The following is a 19,456-nucleotide window of genomic DNA, read 5'->3' as shown; positions in this document are numbered from 1 at the left end:
TAGAGTGGAGGAGGCCGTACCGAAGGGTCTTGGGCAACAGCTTTTTACCAACCAGGAGGGAAGCACTGAATTATTTAATAACAAAGCATACCCCCCGGAGTATCAGCCCTGCCTCTGTACCCCCCTTAGTTTCTGGGTGATCTAGACGTTGAACTGATGGCCAGTGGGACTGTTTTAGGACCCAGTGTGGTGGGGATGAGGTGGGCTTGGTGTTGGGAGCCTAGACAGAGGACAAGATAAGAACCCCAGAGCCACCATTGTGCGGTGCGGTGCTGTTAGCCAGTATCTCCACTAGGCCTTGATGAGTCAGGAAGAGGCCTGACCGGTTCACCAGCAACCAGCTGCGGCTAGAAAGCCAGTGGATGTTTCCAGTGACATCCAGATCCCAGCAGACGCCAGCCGGCAGCTGACCATTGAATCTCCTCACTCCTAGCACAGCCGTCATATTGGGGAGGAGCCGGGGAGGAGAGAAGGAATCTGGAAGCCTGAGCAATTATACCAGAGAGACTGAGTCTCTCCGAATTCAAGAAACCTCAAGAGAATATTTAAGTTGTTGAATTAGACCAAATTTTAAACTGGAGGCAACTAAGTTTAGCTCTGCCCTCTGACCCCTGCCCTCCGCGGTGTTCTGCAAAGAGCGAAGAAGCTGTTTTCTCGGCTCCGCCCCAGACACCGTGCGAGGGAGTCTGCGACCTTGTTGCCGCGAAGGAAGAGGGCGATGAGCTCGAGGAGTGAGGCGTCGGGTTCAAGTTCATACGCAGCTCCGCCACGTCCAGGCCGCAGGCTGTGCGAACAGGGCAAGTCACCACCTCCTCCGTGAAACGGGGGTGCTGGCTCTGAATGCGGGGGGCCGCGGGGTCCGATGCGATCCTGGGGGGCTTTGTAAGCGCTCGGTAAAGCTGTCCCTGAGCAAGGGGCGCGCCGCTGGCCGCCTTCTTCACACATTTCAGGCTTCAGAAAATCTGCAAGAACAATGCAAAGAATTCCCACAGATCCTTCACCCAGTTTCCCCACATATTAACGTTTTACCACTTCTCCCTCATCATTTCTTCTATGTGTGTGTGTCTATAAAAAATATAAATATACGTGTGTGTATTTGTCTGTATATCAGACATGAACCCCTTTATGCCTAAATACTTCAGTGGTTTTTTCCTAAAAACAAAGGCATTTCTTACATGACCACAGTGTAATGATAAAACTCAGGATATTCGCATGACAAAATTCTATTGTCTAATCTTCAGATCTTGTTCACCTTTTACCAGCTCTTCCAAATAGGTCCTTTCTAGTAAAACAAAACCTCGGGATCACATAGTCCGCTCAGCTGTCGAGTTCCCTTGATCTCCTTTAACCCGGAGCAGTCCTTCCGCGGTCGTGACGTTGACGTCTTTGAGGAGCCCAGGCCAGTTATTTTGTGGAACTGCCCTCAGTTTGGGTTTGTCTCATGTTTCCTCATGACTGAATGTATTCAGTCATGCATTTTTGGCAGGAATACTCCAAAAGCAATGCCATGTTGCTCTCAGAGCGTCGTGCTGGAGGCAGCCATCACCCTTCTGGGGGCTAAACCAAGACCCAACAGTCTGGACAGTTTTTTTGAAGCTCACACCTCACATGTGCAGGGCTGTTTCCCACCCCGCACCCTAACAGACCATCGTCTAAGCCTACATCTCATCTCCTAAGTCATATGAATACACCTAACAGGCCAAGGAGATGAGACAATTCTAGGTGGAAGGTTTCTCAAGGTACTTCACAGATGAGGCTCCCAAGCTCAGAGAGGGAAAGTGACTTGTCCAAAGCCACACAGGTCCTGAGACACAGAGCTGAGACTTGAACTTAAATCTTTGGACTTCAGGTCAAGGCTTCTTCCGAGACAGAACGATAGCCACATATTGGTATTTTGGATGGTGGATGATGGACAGGCCATCATGAAGGGGAAGGTTTGGGAGGAAGAGAGCTCCCTGGTCCTGGAGGTATGCAATGTGAGCTAGGGGGCTGGGCAATGCTAGAGAAGGGATTTTTGCTGGGTGTTGGCATTCAGAAGTACTACTCCAGAGCACAAACATTCATTCCCCAGAGTCACTGAATGGCTGAGCTAGTGATAACAATACTACCAGTTGGTCATTAGTAAGGACCAACTGCTTTACACACTTCATCTCATTTAATTCTCATAGTCATGGTACTATTATCCCCGCCTTTTCTAGAAGGCAGCTGATGCTTTTAGTGAAGCGAGTTGTCCAGGTCATACATCCAGTAAATGGTGGCGCTGGGACTCCACTCTGGTCCTCTGACACTTGATTTTATCTTCCAGACTCACCCTGACTTGTGTTTTTAAAATAACATTTTTTTTTCTAATTGTAAAAGTAATATATGTTCACTGGAGAGAACTTGGAAAACAGAACCACAGATAAGAAAGCAAACATCATCAGCATTTTCACTACACATAAATACCCACAAATAAAATATATGTCAGATGTGATTTGCAAATAAGAAGGAATAAAACTGCACATACTTTTTGGTGTCCTGGTTTTTTTGGTCTTTGTTTTGTTTTGTTTTTTACTTACCAATGTATCATGAGCATTTCCATATGTGCTTAGCTAGTCTTCCAAAACAAGATTTTTAGCACTAAAATGCCTCCCAAAACTTCTTTAAAATTTTCCAATTTTTATTACTTGAGTAGAATGGTTAGAACAGATTGTAGGAAAATAAAGCATGGATGAGCTTCAAAATATTTACCGCTCTCATAAACTCTGTTAGCTTTTTAAAAAAAGATTTTATTTTTATTTTATGTTTTAAAGATTTATTTATTTATTTAAGAGAGAGAGAGCATGAGCAGGGGAAAGGAGCAGAGAGAGAGAGAGAGAGGGAGAATCTTAATCCCTGAGATCATGACCTGAACCAAAATCAGGAGTCAGATGCTTCCCCGACTGAGCCACCTAGGCGCCCTTAAAGATTTTATTTTTAAGTAATCTCTACACCCAATGTGGGGTTTGAACTCACAACCCTGAGATCAAGGGTCACATGTCCCCCTAACTGAGCCAGCCAGGCGCCTCCCCCCATTAGCTTTTGTTACATATTTTCTCAAGATAGAGATACCTGTATATTTTTTAAAAGTTACAAACCTGTGTGTGTGTATACGATTATATACGTGTATATACTATTCATATATATAATATTAATGTATAATATATAATATGTATTATATTCATATATATACACTTTAAAAAAGATTTTATTTATCCATTTTATTTTTATTTTTTAAAGATTTTATTTATTTATTTGACAGAGAGAGAAACAGCCAGTGAGAGAGGGAACACAAGCAGGGGGAGTGGGAGAGGAAGAAGCAGGCTCCCAGTGGAGCAGGGAGCCTGATGCGGGACTTGATCCCAGGACGCTGGGATCACGCCCTGAGCCGAAGGCAGACGCTTAACGACTAAGCCATCCAGGCGCCCCTTATTTATCCATTTTAGATAGAGAGAAAGAGAGGCAGAGTGGGTGCCCGAGCTGGGGGGAGGGCCAGAGGGAGAGGGAGAAGCAGGCTCCCGAGCAGGGAGCCCGACACTGGGCAAAAAATAGGGCACACTTCACAAATTTGTACATCACTCTTGTGCAGGGGCCATGCCAATCTCCTCTGTATCGTTCCAATTCTAGTATATGTGCTACCAAAGCGAACACTATATACATTTTCATAGAAATTCTTCTGTTAGAGATTAGAGGAGTTTTTGTTCCACTGGAGGGTGGATCCCTTCGGGCTTACAAGAAAGGAAGAGAACAAGGGGGTGATGAAGACAGGTAGTGTAGGGGGTTCGGGGTAGGATTTGGTGGCTCCCTGCTCCCTTCCCCACCTGGCTTTTCCATGGCAGAGTGTTGAGTGGAATTGCTTATTGTACCAGGGCTACCTCGAAGTCTGAGAGCCGGGCAACAACCACGTGTGGCCCAAATGATCCTTGACAAGGGCTCAGGAAGGCACCTTTCTGGAGACTGACGTACAGAGTGAGCTTTCTTCCATCAGTGGAACACATCAGGCTTCTCTGGTGATACAAAGGAAGTTATCGGTTATGTGTATGGGCTATTTCTTTTCTTCTCTTTTTTAAATTGAAAAATAGACTTATTTTTTAAAAATGTATTTTATTTATTTATAAAAGATTTTATTTTTTTAAGTAATCTCTACCCCTATGTGGGACTCAAACCCACAATCCTGCTTCACGGACTGAACCAGCCAGACACCTCTTATTATTTGTATTTTCATTGGGGTATAGTTGATACACAATGTTACATTAGTTTCAGGTGTACAACAAGTGTAACTTTCATCTGTTACCATGCAGTGCTATTACGATACCGTGGACTATATTTTCTATGTAGTACCTTTTAATGATGGGCCATTTCTATGAAAAAGAAGTATCTCTCCAGAGTGGAATCCCATAACACAGTGGGATGCGTTCATTGCTGTGTGCTTTTCCTGCAGGGGAATCGAGGCAGTCCCCATCTCTCATGCACACAGCCACTGGCTCCAAGAGGGATTCTTCCGGTTTATTTGGACTACTATTGCTCATATTTGCAATACATATATTAGACAAAGGACTCATTTCCAGAGTATGTGAAGAGCTCCTATAAACCAGCAAGCAAAAGACAATCTAATAATATAGTGGGCAAGTATTTTAGACATTTTCCAAAAGTAGGTATACAAATGGCCAATAAGCCCATGAAAAGATGTTCAAAATCATTAGACATTAGGGAAATGCAAATTAAAACCATAGTGGGATACCATTGCACACCCACCAGAATGATTAAAATAAAGAAAATGGACCAAAGTGAGTGTTGGTGAAGCTATGGAGCAACCGGAATGCTAATTCCTTGCTGATGGGAATGTAACATGGACAACCCCTTTGGAAGAACAGTTGATAAGTAACTTTTATGAGTTACTTATAAAATTAAATAGAAATACGTGTATATATAGAGACTTCTCTATTAATGTTTATAGCAGCTTTATTTCTAATATCCCATAACTGGAAACAACCCAAATGTCCAGCAAGGGACTGGATAGATTGAATTCCATCCATGCTGTACAATACTAACAACAATAAATAGTAAACAACAATAACAATATGCTGATACGCACAACATGAGTTAATCTCAAAAACATTATGTTAGGCAAAGAAGCCATATACAAAGCTGTACACACGGAATGACTCTATACCACGTTCAGAAAGGCAAAGCTTTGATTTAAAAAGTAAGAAGGGGGGCGCCTGGGTGGTTCAGTTGGTTAACAATGTCCGACTCTTGGCTGTGGCTCAGGTCATGATCTCAGGGTCACGATCTCGGGGTCTTGAAATGCGCCCGTGTCAAGCTCTGCGCTCAGCAGGGACTCAGCTTGAAGATTATCTCCCTCTGCCCCTCCCCCTACATGCAAGGGGACGAGCTCTCTTTCTCTCAAATAAATAAAAATTCAAAAAAAAAAGTAAGAAAAAAATTGAAAAAAAAACCCCAAACCCTGAAACAACCCGTTTCTCCCTTTGCCTCTTCTGAGCACACTTAGTTAAACTTGGGTAAGTTATCTGTGCTTCTGATGCAGCTCCATTGGTCCCACAGAGACACACGGGAAAGGACTCTTAACGGCAGATGGATGATTCTCAACGGGAAGACACTGCCCTCTAGGGGTGATATTTGGAATTTGCTGGAGGCCTTTTTCTTTCTCTTTTGATAGTCAAAATTAATGGAGTCTTTACTGAATTTTAGTAGGCTGGGGACACGGGATGCAAGATGGCATGCAATGTGTGTGACTGACCTGAAAAATGAAGTATCGATCCATTTCCCAAACAAAATTCAAATATCCTGCTAGACATTCATGCAGGTGAGAAACCCATTTATAATTCTCTGAGCCCAGACTGTAAGGCTGTTTTGCAGGGTTTTTTTTTTTTTTTTCATATTGAATTTTCCTGGAATGAAACTACTGTGTAAATCAAGAAATGATTATACTTTGTTTTGGTTAGAACTTTACCCAAGCTGTCTACCATTTTGGAAAGTCGGGATACAGAGAGCAAACTCTTGGGGTGGTATTTGAACAGTGCATATGGCGCATGCGTCTGAGTCCGCACTTGTAGCCCTTGCGCTCGTGCTATGTATAGGTAACAGATCTGACGTTTTTCATTATGTCTTTGAGTGTATTTACACACCAAAATGCATATTATTCTAAAATAGTCTCTTTTCTCCTTTATATTATAGTTAGGGCTTAATTAGATTTTTTTTCTTGCAATTATGTGAGTAGATAGGTTGCGATATTTATGAATTTTATTTTAGGGCAGAAAGGGGGCACTGCAAAGTATTTATTATAAAAAGGAGCATTGCGTCTAATAGGACCCTGGGAATATCGAGCCCTCACCAATAGATTAGTGGGACCTCATGAGGGGATAGAGAGAGGGGCCTAGGTTCCCTTCCTCAGAATTCCACCAGAAAGATCCACGTTTCATTGATGCCTATTTCTCCCTAAACATAGGGGCTGGTGTTTCACAAAGCAAGAACAGACCTATTGCTCCCTACAGAAGTTTAGAGCAGGGATACACGGAAATGTGAATACAGGGAACACTGCCTGACCCAGCCATATCCACTCTTGCAGCCCTGCTCACAGCCTTGACTTCGTGACAGTCATATGCAGACCAGGAGACCACTCTCCCCCATGCCGCAGACACAGTTGATTGGACAAGAGGGGGGCACCTCCCCAAGCCAACCTAATCCTATAGGCTTGGCGGTGACCTACGAGGTGGGTGGGGACAATATGAACTGCATCAGTCAGATTCTGTTTCAAGAAATTGGGAACAGAATTGGGAAATACAGAGAATAAGCAGTTTATAATTGGAGTGGAAGCTGAAAAGATGCCTTAGTAAAGGCAAGTTGGGGGTGCCTGGGTGGCTCAGTCATTTAAGCTCTGCAGTCAGCTCAGGTCATGATCTCAGGGTCCTGGGATCGAGTCCCATGTTGGACTCCCTGCTCAGTGGGGGGTCTGCTTCTCTCTCCTCCCCTGTCCTTCCCCCCACTTGTGCACGTGCTCTCTCTTTCTCAAATAAACAAATAAAATCTTAAAAAGAAAGTCAAGTTGGAAGGGGGGGTGGGTGGTGAGAGGCAGGGTAGAGTAAAGCATAGTTTGAGGAAGCAGAAGCTATGAATAAGTAAAAGAGATTGGAGGAAAAGCAGACAGTCCTCCACTTAAATACATAAATTGTATTTATGGAATATTGTGTATATACACAATGGAATTTACTCAGCCATCAAAAACAATGAAAACTTGCCATTTGCAATGACGTGGATGGAGTTAGAGTATTATGCTAAGTGAAATAAGTCAGAGAAAGACAAATACTTTATGATCTTACTCATGTGGAATTAAAAAAGAAAACAGAGAACATATGGGAAGGGGGAAGGAAAAAAAGGAGAGAGGGAAACAAACCATAAGAGACTCTTAATGAGAGAGAACAAACTGAGGGTTGATGGAGGGGAGGTTGGGGGGGATGGGCTACATGGGGTTGGGCATTAAGGAGGGCACTTGTGATGAGTACCGGGTATTATATGTAGGTGCTGAATCACTGAATTCTACTCCTGAAACCAATATTGTGCTGTATATTAACTAACTAAAATTTAAATTAAAAAGCAAATATTGCTTTGGCCAATGGGATTTAAGAAAGCATGATAAAAGAAGTTTGAAAACCCTGCATATTGGGACTTACCCTCTTAGACCGAGCTATCTATGTAAGAAGCCAAGGTTAACTTCCTTGAAACCGAAAGGTCACATGGACAGAGATGCAGTCATATGGGTGACCCCAGGTGAGAATATGAGAAGAACCGCTCAATTCACATACAGAAATCTGAGAATGAATGAATAGCTATTTTAATCCATTAAGTTTGGAGTGATTTGTTATGCAGCAATAGAAAAACTGTATTTTCTTGGGGCGCCTGGGTGGCACAGTCGTTAGGGGTCTGCCCTCGGCTCAGGGCGTGATTCCGGCGTTCCGGGATCGAGCTCCGCTTCGGGCTCCTCTGCTGGGAGCCTGCTTCTTCCTCTCCCACTCCCCCTGCTTGTGTTCCCTCTCTCGCTGGCTGTCTCTATCTCTGTCAAATAAATAAATAAAATCTTTAAAAAAAAAAAAGAAGAAAAACCTGTATTTTCCTGTGTATTAGATTAAATTACTCATCCTTTCAATCTTTCCCTCTAATTTCTTTAACATATTTATAATAGTTATTTTAAAGTTGTCTGTGAATTCTTTTTTTTTTTTTAAAAGATTTTATTTATTTATTTGACAGAGATAGAGACAGCCAGTGAGAGAGGGAACACAAGCAGGGGGAGTGGGAGAGGAAGAAGCAGGCTCCCAGCAGAGGAGCCTGACGTGGGGCTCGATCCCATAACGCCGGGATCACGCCCTGAGCCGAAGGCAGACGCTTAACCGCTGTGCCACCCAGGCACCCCTTAAAGTTGTCTGTGAATTCTGACACCTGTGCCATGTTTGGATTTGCTGCTGTTGACAATTTTCATTCTTGGTTATGGATCCTATTTTCCTTCCTCTGTGAATGTCTTCTAATATTTTTCAATTGTGTGCTAGAAATTGTATTTAAAAGAACTACAGAGTGTAGAGTAAGTGTTGCCTTCACTCAGGGAGAGCATAGCCTTTTCTCTGTTGGCCAGTCGGTACTGGCTGTTAATAAAACTTTGCAAACCAAGATGACAGAGTGTTCTCGGTTCTCCGTGGGCTCGCACGCAGGTACAAAGGAAAATTGGAGAATTTCAAAGTAGTGATTTATTATTAGATGATCACGAGGTTACAGAGATTAATAATGTAACTAATGATGGCTACTAAGAGCACAATAGAATTACTGAGAACAACCTGAGTTAATCTCTGAAAATGAACCCCCTCATGCTGTAAGTCTGCTACCTTAAAGAATTCTAGAAACATAAGGATACATAATCATACTTTTCATTAGCTGATGGAACAATGATATCATCATATCCCACATAGATTCCAGAAGATTCCACAGCACACTTGTGAGACAGTGAGACTGAAAAAGGCAAATACTGTCTTATTATTATTATGAAAATATTTTGGCGTCTCCTGAAAGGGGATTTCCTGAGAACTGCTGGGGTAGGCTCAGAGGCGCACACAGAGATCAGCCACGCGTGTTTATTGATAGAATTTAGGAATCCCCTGGACTCAGACTCAGGGCAGCTCCGTCTGCATTTTCATGGCTTCAGGCTTCAAAGAACTTAAAATGGCCATAGCTGTTCTCTTGGCTGGAACTTGGGCTTCACACAGCACAGTTTATTATTTGTGCAGTAAATATAGACCCTTTCTCTCCTGGAGCATTTCTGGCGGCATCTGCCGTGAAGATTCCAGCATTTTTGGGTGCCTCCTGACGCAAAAAAAGAAAGAAGAATGGAGTCTCAGTGTCAGCCCTGAGAAGACGTATTAAAGCAGGTGTGAGAGAGAGGGCCCTCAGTCTCCCTTGCCTTTGACTGTTGGGTTCCTTTTTCTATCCTTCCCTTTTTAAAAACCGTGGTAAAATACGAAGAACATAAAACTTACTAGTTCAAGCATTTTAGTTTTTTAAAGTTTATTTATTTACGTAATCTCCACACCCAATGTGGGGCTCAAACCCACGACCCTGAGATCAAGATAGCATGCTCCTCCAACTGAGCCAGCCGGGCACCCCTCAAGCATTTTAAAGTGCAGAGTTCAGGGGTATTAAGTACACTCACCATGTTGTGCAACCATCAACGCCATCTAGTTCCAGAACTTTCTAATCGTCCCAAAAAGAAATCCTGCACTTGTCTCCCCAGCCCTGGGCGATCACCAATTTGCCCTCCTCTCTATAGATTTGCCTACTGTGGATATTTTATGCCAATGGAATGATATAATATGTGGCCTTTTGTGTCTGGCTTCTTTCATTTACCGTGTTTTCAAGGTTCATCCATACTGGTTCCTTTTTGTTTTTGTTTTTGGTTAATGTTCCATCACTTTCTTCATAATTTTATTTTTGTTTTGTTTTGTTTTCGCCAAGGCCTATCATTAAGAAGGTGGCTGTACTTAGTTATTTTCATTAATTGTAGTGAAATACACGTAACGTAAAATTTACCATCTTAACCATTTTTAAGTGCGCAGCTCGGGGGTGTTAAATGCGTTCGGCTTGTGTGTAGACAGCCATCAGCAGCAGCCACCCGCCTAACTCTTTTCATCTTGTAAGACTGGGACTCTTAGACTCATCAAAGAGTAACCCCTATTCTCCCCTCCCCTGGAGCCCTTCGGCAACAACCCATCCGTATTGTTTTTGGTGCCTTTCCTGTCCTGGAATCTTGGCCAATCAACAAATTGCAAGGTCTGCAAACACAGCTCCCTAAAGAAGTGTTCTGACAGTTTTGGGGGTGGGATGGCACCCGCGGCCTCAACCCAGAGGCACACGAATCCGGGACAGCTGTGGTATTCCAACCACAAGTTTTGGAGCAGTTAAAGACGAAGTTCTCTACTGAGCCAAACAAGGACCTGTACCCTTCTCTGTTCTGAAAAGGCCCAAGCCTGCTCTGACTCAGGTCCTCAGGGGCTCGGGCAGCCGAATGAAGCCTGGAACCTCTAGTTGCGTGTGTTAAACCATTTCAAGCCATGACTATTCTCTATTTCATTAATTTGCAGGTTAATTGTAAGTTTCATGAATTTGTAATCTTTATTATTTCCTTCTTTCTGCTGTAGGTTTTGACCAGGTTTATTTTATGATCAGGAGTAAGCTTTCTTTGAGATGATCTTTTGACCAACACAGGGGAGACTCTCAGGGGAAATTCGTGCTTCAGTGGAAAACGGCATCTTCTGGAGCTGGGGTTCTCAATGGGGGTGATTTCGCTCCTGAGAGGATGTTTGGCAATGAAATGTGTGAAGACATTTTTAGTTACTGCAACTGGGGAGAGGTGCTATTGTCAATGAGTCGGCAGAGGCCAAGGGTTCCGCTAAATACCCTACAATGCATAGGACAGCCGCGACGAAGATCGACTAACCCCAAACAAACGCCCAAACTCTGTCCCTCTCCTTATAGCGCCGGAAGGTCTATAATCGCCGGTAGTATCAATAGTCCTTGGTCCGGGGAGATCGCAGTCTTCAGAGTTACCTGATTTTGGTTAGACAACAACTCAATGAGCTGTTGAGAAATAACAGTAGGGCAAAAATGATTATTTCTCTGCATTCGCAAGTGTATTCTGTTGTATACTCCTTCTCCTCCCCTGCACTGGGGGGGGGAACAAAGCCAGTTTCTATTTATGCTTTGATCCAGTTATAAAATCTGCCTTGCTCTCTCATTATGAGTTAAATAAAGTCTTTAACACATGTTCATATGTATATATATATATATACATATATATACGGGCCAGGAGTTTGTTTTTTTTTTAATTATCCTTTAAAACTTCTTTTGAACCTTGAGCAAACTGCCATCACAAGAACTAGGTTCTGGAAAAATATACTGAGAGAAATCTGATGTGTTATGGAGACACTAAGATGGCTAACTGGTGTTTCTGGACCGTCGGAAATGGAGCTTGGTAGAAAATTCGACCCATCACAGTAAAGAAAAACTATAAACTCTCCTTCTTCCTTTTTTAAAGAAATCTCTACACCCAACGTGGGACTTGAACTCACAGTCCCATTGAGAATCACGTGCTCCACTGACTAAGCCCAGAAACTGGTGCCCGGAAAACTTATAACCTATTCTTTTTTTTTTTTTTAAGAGTTTTAATTAATTTATTTGACAGAGGGAGAGATGGCCAGCGAGAGAGGGAACACAGGCAGGGGGAGTGGGAGGGGAAGAAGCAGGGTCCCAGCGGAGGAGCCTGATGTGGGGCTCGATCCCAGGACTCCGGGATCACGCCCTGAGCCAAAGGCAGACGCTTACCGACTGAGCCACCCAGGCGCCCCGACTTATAACCTGTTCTAAGACAACACTGGTGGAGAAGTTTTAACCAATCAGTGAGGGTAGCTCCAGCGTATGTCCCACTTGCCAGCCTTGTAACCCTTGGAAAAACAGTAAAAGTGGGACACGAAAAGGACCCACTGTCTCAGGGACTCTATCCAGCTCGCTAAATCTCAAGGATTGGAATCTGTACTCACTACCATCTGTCTTTTCTGTGGAGGGCTAGATGCTTCTCCTTGCCAGAAAGCAACTGTGTTTCTTGTGACTAAAAACAATTGTCGTTTGTCTTTCCTATTTGGGAAAGCCTATCTGCCTTTGTCATGACTGAGGTGCTCTTTTTACTGGGGCTTTAATTAAGGAATGGCAATTTTGCAAAAAATCATGCCATCCTTATCATTCTCAACCCTCAGAAAGCACAGAACTCACCGTAAGTTAAAATTAAAACTTGCTAAACTGACAGAAGGCCCTGAAGAGCCCAAGTGACTCATCATTTGTTTGTGGGTCCAAAGTTTACTGTTTTCTCCCCCCTCAGCAAATTGTGGAAGGCCACGATATCTTGCCTCTTTTTCCTCTTCTTTCTGTACAATTGGATTAAGTTGGAACAATTTATTCCCTTTTCGGGAGTCGAATGCTCCCTCTGGAACTCAGTGGTCTCACGTGGTGATGAAAAGAATTGCGTGAAGAAGCTGAAAAACTTGGAATCAAGCTAGATGGGCTTACTAGCCCTGGGAGTAGCTTTTATGCTATGGCAATTTCTAGAGAAACAGTCCTGAGGGCACTGGAGAAGTTCAGTGCAGCTCCTGAGTTTTCCACGTGATCATTCGTGAAGTCATCGGAGCTGCTGACAATGTCACTAAAAATACTACCATAGTCTTTTGCCAATTCTAGGAGTTCCAGAAAACCATTGTCCATCACCAACTGGCATTGGACATCATCCTGCCGTCTGAAGGAGCCACATGTGGCATTGCTGGTAATGCCTCTGCCACATTTGCATTTCTCAGAAACCTTCCTGGTGTGTGTGTGTGTGTGTGTGTGAATATATCCGCGTAAGCAACCAAAGCAAACCAAAGTATTTGTTGAGTGATCAATATAGTCTGACCTCTGGGACCCATGAGTTTGCTTCTGGTGGCTTTTCCTGGATATTCCCATGTCCTATCATGTCTAATCAAGGTCACTTTGAATAGGAAGTATTCATATGAATTCATGAGGTATTTTATATGTATTCAATGTGTTCATTTTCCCACCCAGCTCGGTCTACTAAAATGATGTGGAATGGAGGACTAATCTGTAGGACTATCTCTAGCACCTAGATCACGGTTGTGAAATACCATTTTCCTACTTAAAAAAAAAAATCAGCGTTTCTCGAAGAAATGGGGATCTCAAGATCTGGGGCAGGAATTGTACAAGATGAGCCTTGAATATCTTGTCACACCAGATAACCACTTATGAACCAGTGAACCTCCTTTTGTCACTTCACAAAAGGACAAAATCTTAAGTCACATCTTTCTGAAACTTTGTATTAAAATCATATGGGCAGGACTGGAACATTACATCCTTTTCTGAGGAGCCAGTCTTTCAATACAGAAAAGTATCCTTGATTTCAGAGCCAAGGACGGAGTGTCAGAGAAGGGGTTTGAGATACGAAGTTCCACATCGCTCTTAATTTTGTACTTTCCATGGAAATGGGACCCTGAATCCATTTCTCAGCCTTGGCCTGGTGTTAATCCCTTTACGCATGAAGTCTATCCAGCATTGCTTCACAGAGAAAGACACACACCATATGATTTCGCTCCTATGTGGAATTTAGGAAGCAAAACAGATGAACACAGGGATGGAAAAAAAGAGAGAGAGAGAGGGAAACAAACCATAAGAGACTTTTAACTATAGAGAACAAAGTGAGGGTTGCTGGAGGGTTGGTGGGGGAGACGGGCTAACTGGGTAATGGGCGTTACGGAGGGCACTTGTGATGAGCACTGGGTGTTGTAAGTAAGTGATGAATCACTAAATTCTACTCCTGAAACTAATATTACACTGTAAGTTAACTACAGTTTAAATAAAAACTTGAAACAAAACACATAACTTCATTTACATTTTACCTAAACTCTGTCCCTCTCCTTAAGCCTATAAAACCTTATCTGTTCCTTCTTTTGCCCCACGGTTCCCTCCTTTGCTGTGCCAAGCTGACATGTCTAACTCCGTCAGACCGCAAGTGCGTCTCTTGCGGTGTCTGTAAGCTGGACCTTATCGCAAGGAAATGATCCCGACTAGCAGGGATATATGTAAAATAAGGCTACCACAAGCCAAAGATGGGACAATTTGAATTTCCGCACGAATAAAGATTGCAATGAATGAAAATTCATCAAATATATTAAAAACTATTTTGTCACATTTGGGGGATGATAGAAAAAGAAATCGTTATCTTGCAGGTTCATACATACAGGAAAATCACCGAGCATTCATTCTGTCTTTCTTATATAAACTGTCCCACTGAGTAACCACACAGATGATGAGTGTTTTTATTATTTTAGTATAATAAATTTCCAGGGAACTAGTGAAAATCATATAAAATAAAGATGTGTGGTTTTGCACACCCCCATTTCCGTGTTCCTTGTCTTCTCTCCATCGGATACCACTACAAACGCTATTGTTGTAGCAGGTCGAGACGAGGAAACTGACACGCTGAGCCTCAGAGCCCCTTGCTGGAGGTCACGCAGTTAGCAAGTGGGGGGGCGTTCTGACCCGGGTTCTACCCTGTGGTGAGTGGTGGGTCAGGCATCTGCCCCAGGCAGATACAAGGGCTGAGGTCAGCTTGGTGGAGGAAATTCACGCATTCTGACCCTGCGGGAATGTTAGGTGAAAGCCCTGGTGTGGGCAGAAGCTTCAGCCAGTCGAGCAGGAGGAACGGAGAGCGAGGCTGCGGGCGGTGGGATGGGCAAGTCTGACCACGGCCCGAAGCCGGTTAGCCTTCCCATGGCTCCCTCACCTGGTAGTCAAGGCCCAGCAAGACCTGGACCTTGAATGCTTCCTCAGTTTCCCCTTCGCCATGCCCCTAACTCACTCAATTGTGCGCCAGTTTTCTGAAGGCGCCACGCTCTCTCCCACAGCTGGACCTTTCTTTGCATGAGCTGATTTCTGCCTGGGACACCCTTCCTACTTCCTTCTCTTCTCCTTCCCCTTCTAACCTCCACGTACTTTTCAGGACTCAGGGTATCCCGGTCAGGAGGACTCTCCTGGCTCTCAGGGTGGGATGGTCCCTTCCATGGGCAGCTCAGATCCCTAGACTCCCTGTGTCACAGCTCATGTCACTCTGGGTTGTACATGCCTTTATTGTGTCCCCCAGTGCCATTGTCATTCGTCTCTGTGGTCCTGGCCTCCCACTCAGCGTCTGGCACTGAGGCAGCAACGGTGTATGTGATCTTTACAAAGCCTAGATCATTCCGGGGACTATTTTGTAAAAGGTCGACGCCTGCCCTCTTCTTCCTGCTTCCCCTTCCGTTCTTTCTCCCGCGCAAGGCCACCTGCATCTGCTTCCCGAGAGAGCAGAGATGGACCGGGTGGCTGAGCCAGAAGCTCTGATGTCGTGGGGGGCAGCTCAGCTCTGGCACCTGCTGCGGGCGAGGCCGCCTCTTCTACGTGCTTCCAAAAGGCGAGCTCCCGAGGCCCGGCAGCCCACCCTCCCGGCCTGGATTCCGGGACCAGGCCTCGGTTTCCACACCCTGCCCCTCCCGGAAGAGGTCCAGGTTACCTGGTGTGAGCTGGGACAAGAGCAGCAGTGCAGCCAGAGTCAGCAAAAGGAGCTTCATGGCTGGAAGTGGCCCAAGGTGAGGCTGCAAGTCCGAGGCGACGGCAAAGCGAATGGGGCAGGGCTCCGGCCTCCCCGGCTGGAGGTCCCTTTGTTCAGCCGGAACGATGTCAGCCTCACGTGCCCTCAGCCGCCCACGGCTTTGGCCCCCACGCTGCCGGAGCCCAGGGTCTGCAGCCACCCACTCCGAGCTGGCCCGCCTCCTGTGGTCATTTGGGCAGCCGTGGTGGGGTGGGGTGGGAGGTGGGGGCAGGCACCCCGGTCCAAGGTCCTTCCACCCACTCTAAGCTGCCTGCACCGAGGGACCGCCAGGGGGCGCCACGCACGTGGAACGCAGAAGGGCCGGGGAGACTTCACCCAGAAGGTGCCAGCACCTGCGGGTGAGCCCAACCTGGCGTCCCAGGCAGAGGAAGTCCGCCCTGAGGCTTACGTTGGGGTTGAAAGTGAGAAAAATGATGTGACTGGAGGGAAACCGGGAAAACGGTGGTGAGATGAAGCTCCCAGCACCAGCCTGTCCGCGCCCCCGCCCCGCGCGGTCCCAGTGCCAACGGCGCCATGCACCTGACCCCCGGGGGCACGTCTTCGGGACCCCGCGCTGAGCCCCTCCCCAGAGATCCAGGAACCAGCTGTTGAGGTCCCTCCTCTGAACGCCCAGGCCTGGAAAGCCCCTTGTCTCCCTTTCGTTCCTGTAGTAACTATTCTGTTTTCAGGGTCCTCTTGCTCTTTCAGTCTTCCAACAACGTGTGACCAATTCCCTGAATTAAATATCCTGTGTGGGGGCACCGGGATAGCGCAGTCGTTAGGCGGCTGCCTCCGGCTGGGGGCGTGATCCCGGCCTTCCAGGATCGAGTCCCACATCAGGCTCTTCCGCTATAAGCCTGCTTCTTCCTCTCCCACTCCCCTGCTGTGTTCCCTCTCTTGCTGGCTGTCTCTGTCAAATAAATAAAAAAATCTTAAAAAAAATTAATATCCTGTGTGGCTTCCATTTCCTGACTGGACGCTACTTGTACAGACGTCAAGGGTGTAAAAGCATATATAGGATTTAAAGACAAAACGACTCCAAAACTATTTCTGTAGGGGCAACAGAATGAGGAGGTTGAAGACTGAAAAATAGGAGAAATAAGGAGGTCAGGATGTATAAACAACTTTGTTTTAAAAAAAGATTATTTATTTGAGAGAGAGAGAGATCGAGCGATCGTGGTGGGGAGATGCAGAGGGAGAGAGGGAGACAGTCCCAAGCAGACTCCCTGCTGAGTTTGGAGTCCATTGTGGGGTTCAATGACATGGGGCGGGATCCCAGGACTCCCAGATCAGGACCAGAAATGACCACTTGAGCGGAAACCAAGAGTTGGTGGCCCAGTCAACGGCGCCACCCAGAGCCCCCTAAACAACTCCTTCTAAAACCTTGATGTTGAAGAGGAGACAGTGGGGAGGAAGGACTCAGTGCCTAAAGCCTAGAAATCCCCCATTGTCGTGTTCGCTTCCATTAAGGAGGCTCATCTCTTTTAACGATGTGTTCCTTGAGGTTCGGTCTGGGCAACAGCAGAACTGTCATCGGTATTACGGGCCAAGGAATTTCTTATAAGAATTAAACTCAGTCGGTTAAGTGTCTGCCTTAGGCTCAGGTCATGATCCTGAGGTCCTGGGATCAAGCCCCGTGTTGGGCTCCCTGCTCAGCAGGGAGTCTGCTTCTCCCTCTCCTGCCACTCACCTGCCTTGTGCTCTCTCTATCTCTCAAACATATACATTACAAATCTTAGGGAAAAAAAAAGAAAATTTCTGTTATTTTAAGTCACCCAGGTTGTGGTCCTTTGTCATGGCAGTTCTAGGAAATGGCTACATCATCATATCAAGTTTATTATTGCTAAGACACTAATGTATCTTTAGGTGTTTATGACCATGAACAAGGAACATTGTTGTTTCTGCCCCAATGGAAACATCTGTGCCCTTGTTCCTTCTCCTTTTCTAAAGAAAAACAAAATCTGCTACAGGCCATTTAGGTACGCAAACTTTTTTTTTTTTTTTAAAGCAAGAAGTTTATCTAAACAAGACGTTTGACTTGAAGGGGAGACTATCTAGGATTCATTTTTTTTTAGAGTAATTTATCCCTACTTAAAGACATTGCCTTACATGTTACAACTACGTACAAAAACTTTATAACATTGTCCTTGGTTTTACAATGATGAAGGAAAAACATTAAAATTCCCCAATCAGACAAGGGATGCAAGGATTTTTATGTTGTTCTTTTATTGTTAAACAGTGAGAGAAAAATAACTTACTGAAATAAAAAGATAAGAGCTGAATGAACACGCCACGAATGGAGAGAGGGGTATTTTCATGGACGCAGTATTTTCCCCATCCCATCTCCACTTGGTGTCGACCAAAACGTACCGTTGGCCATTTAGTTAATGAAAATGCAATAGGCACGCACATGGTTACTGTATGTACCATAAGGAGTGGGGAAGGGGCAAATGAAAGAATCGAGAAAACTGTATCGCAGTAGTCAGGATGTGGTGGAACCAAGTTGCGGTTTTCTCGTTGAGAATGTCTTCTCGGTCTGTAGAAACAAAGTTCTGGAGTAAAGTAACGGGTTCCCTTCTTAGTAGACACCTGTCTGCTGCTGGAACACATCAGGGGTATCTTCATCCTCCATTTCCAGCTGTGCAGGTGTGTCTGTTTCGTGGATTGGCTGCCCATGAAATCGGAATCTGATCTGCCCCATTGACAAGCCCCGCCGTGGACAACCGGCTTTCATGAGTTTACTAAGTGGCGTGTTGCCTTCTGCACCGCAGAACCATCCTGCCCCACCACCTTCAAGTTCACAGGATCGTTGTTCTCAGTCTTGACTCCTTCCTTGGGCTTTTCCTCAGCCATAGCGGGCGCCGGAGTCAACTCAAGGGTCGCTTCCCCAAAGAGGCCCCAGGTCCTCACCGATCGAGCACCCAAGCCGCACCGGGAGCCGCAGAAGGACAAGGCGGCGGCGGCGGTGGAGGCAGAGGGCGCGTGCGCGTGGCAGGCACGCCAACTTGTAATGTATGCACTCGCTTTCTTTTGGACACTGAAGACATGAAAAAGAAAAAAAAAGTATTGCATGCCTTAGCCCATCTGCCCCCATCTCGCACTCCAGCCAAAGAAGTTGTCAAAAAAGAGAACATTTCTGCTGCATCTTTAAAAGCTTGAATAGGTATTGCAAGAAGACGTACTAAGCGTTAATGCTGAGCAAGCTGAAAGTGGGAGCCTGGCGTGCTGTGGACGACACAGAAACCTCTAAGGCTGAGTGAATGTCATTGCGGCTGGACACAGCATCGAGAGTCTTCGAAGCCAACTGTGAGAAGAGACTGTGGGCTGCTGTTGGTAGTGGTAACGAGTGGCTGTGTATAGCTTTTCCAGAAAGATACTCAGGCAGGGGTGCCATCCTTAAAACGTTTACCTGGGTCTCCAACACCACCTTGGTGGGGGGTGCTGGTGTTGTCAGAGGCAGCATCTGCCAGCCACCACAGGTGCACTGGGGGAAGGCCTGGAAGCCCATGTGGCACCTAAAGATGACGATGAGACCACTAAGAGTCACGGGCAGGCAGCCTGGTCTTTACCACAGACATGGGAGTGCCAGCCTCCTGGGACTCCTCAAAATACGGCCACTCTCTCCAATCAGGTTACCAGAGATGACACGTATGGTTTGTTCCAGACATTGCATTCCAGACAAAAGTGAAAGGACAGGATCAGGTATTTGTTGAGAAA

The 19,456-nt window shown here is 45.5% G+C and overlaps 1 protein-coding gene, 1 non-coding gene and 1 pseudogene across 2 annotated transcripts; all 3 read right to left on the bottom strand.

Moving 5' to 3' along the window:
- Positions 1–3,562: 3,562 nt before the first annotated feature.
- LOC121104655 lies at positions 3,563–3,669 on the bottom strand. The gene has a single exon (XR_005837005.1). It is a non-coding gene; the product is annotated as a U6 spliceosomal RNA (small nuclear RNA).
- Positions 3,670–8,825: 5,156 nt separating this feature from the next.
- DEFB123 (defensin beta 123) lies at positions 8,826–16,591 on the bottom strand. Its single transcript, XM_008703246.2, has 2 exons — positions 15,662–16,591; positions 8,826–9,384 (listed from the first exon to the last, which is right to left on the bottom strand). Exons 1-2 carry the CDS (start codon positions 15,717–15,719, stop codon positions 9,239–9,241), a joined length of 204 nt encoding a protein of 67 aa, XP_008701468.1. The 5' UTR covers positions 15,720–16,591; the 3' UTR covers positions 8,826–9,238.
- Positions 16,592–18,133: 1,542 nt separating this feature from the next.
- Positions 18,134–18,713, bottom strand: LOC103674351 (annotated as a pseudogene).
- Between the last annotated feature and the right edge of the window lie 743 nt (positions 18,714–19,456).

This window comes from Ursus maritimus, unplaced genomic scaffold (assembly GCF_017311325.1).
Source record: "Ursus maritimus isolate PB19 unplaced genomic scaffold, ASM1731132v1 scaffold_22, whole genome shotgun sequence".
NCBI classification, from domain to species: Eukaryota; Metazoa; Chordata; class Mammalia; order Carnivora; family Ursidae; genus Ursus; species Ursus maritimus.
The sequence above is the reverse complement of the archived record's forward strand: the minus strand, read 5'-3'. Positions and strand labels throughout refer to the sequence as shown.

Excerpts from the sequence above, each read along its gene's own strand:
- DEFB123 (XM_008703246.2), bottom strand. The coding sequence starts at position 15,719 with ATGAAGCTCCTTTTGCTGACTCTGGCTGCACTGCTGCTCTTGTCCCAG. Across the intron at positions 9,385-15,661 it reads CTTGTCCCAGCTCACACCAG|GAGGCACCCAAAAATGCTGG; the intron begins GTAACCTGGACC and ends TTTTTGCGTCAG.